This window comes from Limulus polyphemus, unplaced genomic scaffold (assembly GCF_000517525.1).
Source record: "Limulus polyphemus unplaced genomic scaffold, Limulus_polyphemus-2.1.2 Scaffold4733, whole genome shotgun sequence".
Lineage (NCBI taxonomy): Eukaryota > Metazoa > Arthropoda > Merostomata > Xiphosura > Limulidae > Limulus > Limulus polyphemus.
In genome coordinates, this window is record NW_013670343.1 from 67,878 (window position 1) to 72,610 (window position 4,733).

At 35.8% G+C, this 4,733-nt stretch overlaps 1 protein-coding gene across 1 annotated transcript in view; it reads right to left on the reverse strand.

The window, feature by feature from the left end:
• LOC106471607 (condensin-2 complex subunit H2-like) overlaps positions 1-2,915 on the reverse strand; it is a 46,325-nt gene extending 43,410 nt beyond the window's left edge. Inside the window, exons 1-2 of the mRNA XM_022400224.1 lie at positions 2,403-2,915; positions 1,901-2,002 (exon numbers count right to left, since the gene is read on the reverse strand). Coding sequence (XP_022255932.1) covers positions 1,901-2,002; positions 2,403-2,540 — 240 coding nt within the window. The 5' untranslated portion in view covers positions 2,541-2,915. The remainder of the gene's footprint in view (positions 1-1,900; positions 2,003-2,402) is intronic.
• Positions 2,916-4,733: the final 1,818 nt, after the last annotated feature.

The following is a 4,733-nucleotide window of genomic DNA, read 5'->3' on the forward strand; positions in this document are numbered from 1 at the left end:
ACACTGACATACCTGGTATTCTTAGGTTGTCAACACACAACACTACCTGGTATTCTTAGGCTGTCAACACACAACATTACCTGATATTCTTAGGCTGTCAATACACAGCATTACCTGGTATTCTTAGGCTGTCAACACACAGTATTACCTGGTATTCTTAGGCTATCAACACACAGCATTACCTGGTATTCTTAGGCTGTCAACACACAACACAACCTGGCATTCTCAGGCTGTCAACACACAGCATTACCTGGTATTCTTAGGCTGTTAACACATAGCATTACATGGTATTCTTAGGCTATCAACACACAACACAACCTTGCATTCTCAGGCCAACACACAGCACTACCTGGTATTCTCAGGCTGTCAACACACTGCATTACCTGGTATTCTTAGGCTGTCAACACAACCTGGCATACTCAGGCTGTCAACACAACCTGGCATTCTCAGGCTGTCAACACACAGCACAACTTGACACTCTCAGGCTGTCAACACACAGCATGACCTGACATCCTCAGGCTATCAACACACAGCACAGCATGGTATGATCAAGATACCAATGCACAGCCCAATTTGGTATGCTTAAGCTGACAACCTACAGCACAATCTAGCATCCTCAAGATCCCAGTGGACAGTACAACCTGGCATCCCAGGCAATCAACATAGCAGACCCTGGCATCCTTAAGCCAACAATACAAAGCATAACCTGGTATTATCAGACTCTTAACATACAGTACAAACTGGCATTCTCAAGTTGTAAACAACAGCACAACCTGGTATCATCAAGAAGCCAACATACAGGACAACTTGACATACTCAAGAAGCCAACGTACAGACTTTGTATCCTGAAGCTGCCAACATACAGCATGCCCTGGAACCCTCAAGCTGCCAACACACAGTACAACATGGCATTCTCAGGCCATCTACATAAAATTATATATACACACAGAAAGGGGCACCAATTAAAATAAATCAGAATATTAAAAATCAGCCATAACTGAGGCTTGTACTCAGGACCCTCAGTTTGCAATCATGCTTTGAAGTTGCTAATTTACTAAATAAGGTACCAGGACTCATATTCCATGAAAATACCTCTTCAACCTTGTTGAGCCAACAAACTGGCTATATTCACCACCATGCAATTAAGGGTGTATGTACTTCATCCACACTTCACTAATATCATATACATTTTAGTAACTTCATCACACATTTTCAAAGACAACTTGTTACTCATCACAGTATTCAGTATACAACTCTTATATTTTATTGATTAGCTTAGAGAGCATATGAAACTTCACAGAAGGTTTAGGTACTAACTGCAATAACCTGAAACAGGTGGAGATCAATCAGCCTTGACTGGGGCTAGTCTCCAACTCAGTATTCTGAGGCTAATACTATGTCTACTAAACTAGTAGAATGCAAGACCCAAAAGATAACCCTTATTCTTATTATTACAAAATTCCTACACTCAAACAGGGTTCATCCTCAAACCTATAACCCAATACTCAACAAAAACCAAGCATTCTCAGGCCATCAATATACAGTTTTCTTCAACCAAGAAAACAATCACAGACACACAGTGTACCAGGTCAATGTACACAACATGTAAACAAACATCTTGCTTTATTATCTACCCAACTCAGATGACTCTCCTGGGTGGGACAGCTATTTACAAATAATTACAGTGCTAAATTTATCAGTAAATATTTCTATAGATATCTTCAATGAAAACTCCACTAAATTACAAGGACATTTAAATATAAGCAGTAACTCCAAAAACAACCATTTAAAAATTACTATTTTTCATCTCTGATGTGTGAATTTAGTGGTCAGTTTGATGAAACTTTTAGTTATGTTTCAAATGTAAATAAGCATTACTTATTTTCTAAGTAATTCTCACCTTTTTACTGTAGACACAAGTAGAACCTTGTATAAGTAAAGCAGCCTCAGCAAAGTTAAGGGCTGTAGCTCCATTATTAAAAGAAAATGCTAATTCTTCAAGCTGAAAATAATTGTGTATAAATAATACTCCACAAAACAAAAATAATACATTTCATTCAGTTGATTAACATAAATGAAAACATACCACAAAAACTATATTTCCTATAAATACTTTAAAATTCATTACAGTTGTCATTGTTGTAAATTCTAATACATCAAACTTTTGTCAGAATCCTTAGCATAATATACCCATTCATTTCATTGTATCTTAATTCTTAACAAAATGTGCACAGTTAAAAATAAATTAAAAACGTCAAAACTAGAATTTTTCATTTATTCAAAAAATAATATCACCATAAAATACTTTTTTCTGAATCTAGACACTTGAAAGCTGCTTTAAAAAAATTTGAACAAGTTTAACAGAATACCTATTTATTAACCCCCTCTTGAAAAAATCTTACTTCTGCAAGGTATTCTTCTAAGTAGGCTGCTATGTCTATCTCCCAGTTTTTCTTTAAATCTCTTATTGGATTAAGCAGGTGAGCAAACTTCATTTCAATGTCTCCTACATTGAGGCCTTGAGAACTGACAGGTGCCATATTTTTGTAAAAACAACTCGTTTTCCAGGTCGCATGTTATTCCCCACAACCTGTATTCAAATTACAAGTAAAACCAAAGATTTTTTTTTGAATAATTTAACTCATTTTGCAAAACCTTTCTTTAGCATATGATTTACCAATCTATTATCCATAACTTTCTAAAGTTAGTTTTTACTTATCAAGACTTGTCAAGAGCTGGTGTCGGTTATCGTTAATCTTACTATTAGTAATAATACTAAGCAATGTCTTAAGCCAGGTTTTAAATTTTAGGCCTAAAATTATATTTTACTTCTTTACTTTCTTGTTCAAAATGACGTAAATCACTTGTATTTGTACTCTTACAACTTCAATACTCTTTTAGCTTTATTATACTGTCGAATTCATACTCATAGACTCTCCACTGTTAATGATCACCTACATGAATACGTCACATTTACTTCTGATTTACGAATACAAAAACCACTTCAATACATATATTTGGTAATAAATTTATAATATATTTCTCCCACGTGCAGGCACAACACATTGTAACTTGTAAGTAGCAAATTAGGGAAAAAAATTGTAGAATAAATGCACAACAATTCCACATATGAAAAATACCATACCCCATAAACTCAATTTGAACAAACAGACAGTCATCATAACATATATTCAATTGAAAAGTGCTTTTTATTTACACAGATTACTATAAAATTACCCGGATGTAAATAAAGCTGGTTTCGGTTTTATAATATCTTAGACCGGAAACGTACATTCATTATTGTGTTTTTACCATAATAAGTGTAATTACAAGACTGTTTATTGGAATTCAATGTTTAATTTAAATGAAATAATATATTTGTGCTTTACGACACCCGGTTTCTAAAGATAATACAAGAGTTTTCTTACAGCAACATAAAATGATAATCAAATCACAAAGGATTTCTAACTACTTGCGATAACTTTGAGAGGTGTAGAATTTTTGTATAAAAAAATAAGGAAACTAGTTTCATACACAACTAGAAAACTAAAACATTTCTATAGTTGAATAAAGAGTAGTGGTATGGACGAATATATCTAATAAAATACATTCATTAATGAAACTTTATTTACTAGGCTTAATGAGAGATCTATTATTTTAAAAATGTAGTGTTCCAATTCACTGACGAATTACAGGAAAGTACTGTTACGTCTCCGTTTGTTAATTAACTTTCCGTCACTTCGTTCCGACGAAACTTTAGCGACACAAGTCCTTACTTAATAAAACTGGTTTATTCTTTCTGAATATAACTTTACGATACACTTGATTTCAACATTCGCGCTAAAACAAACGCTATAACGAACTTCAACAATACTCTCTGACTACAGATCAATTACTCACTACCTACACACACTATCACGTCACGCCGTGACCATCTTATATATACCAGCCCACCCCCAATCTAGTAAATGCTAGAGCACTCCCGAAGGAACGGGATAGTTCTAGAAAGCAGGTGGCGTGACACTAGTCACGTGACCTCGCTGACGCAACACTGTTCCTCCTTAGTATTGTTCGTCCCGAACAATAGCCACTTACAATAAACCAATAACAATTAACAATAACTTAATTAAATGTACAGAATTACAATTCAACAAAGTCTCTTAATTTTACAGGACGTATCTTCTTCCGTACTGGTCTCCGTCTTCGTTGGCTTCTGCTTCATGTGGGGTTCATCTGCTTCATCAGTAAATGTCCTATCATCGGTAACAGTCACATCAGTGGTAGTAACTTCATCAAGAGCTTCACCGTTTCCCTTCTCAAAACTGAGTAGAGTTTCTTCTTCGACGTTGGCTTTTTCAGGTGACACGTCTTCAGCAGCGTCATTTGTTCTGTTGTCCACTTCGTCCCAACTGAAATGTCCTGGACCGTGATAATGCCAAAGCCTGTTGGCATGCGCCACTTCTGGCTTACCTCGCCGACCACATTTTATCCGGAAAGTCACGTCTGAGAGACGATCCACTATGTCATATGGGCCTTCCCATGGAGAAGACAACTTAGGAGACTTCCCTTTGGTCTTCCTGGGATTATACAACCATACCTTGTTTCCAGGTACAAAGCTGACTTCAGTTGATCTCTTATCATAAGTTAACTTCATCGAATCAGCAGACGTTTTCAAGTTTGAGTGCACTTGATGGTGAATATCATCCATCCATTCCGATAACACTTTCACAATC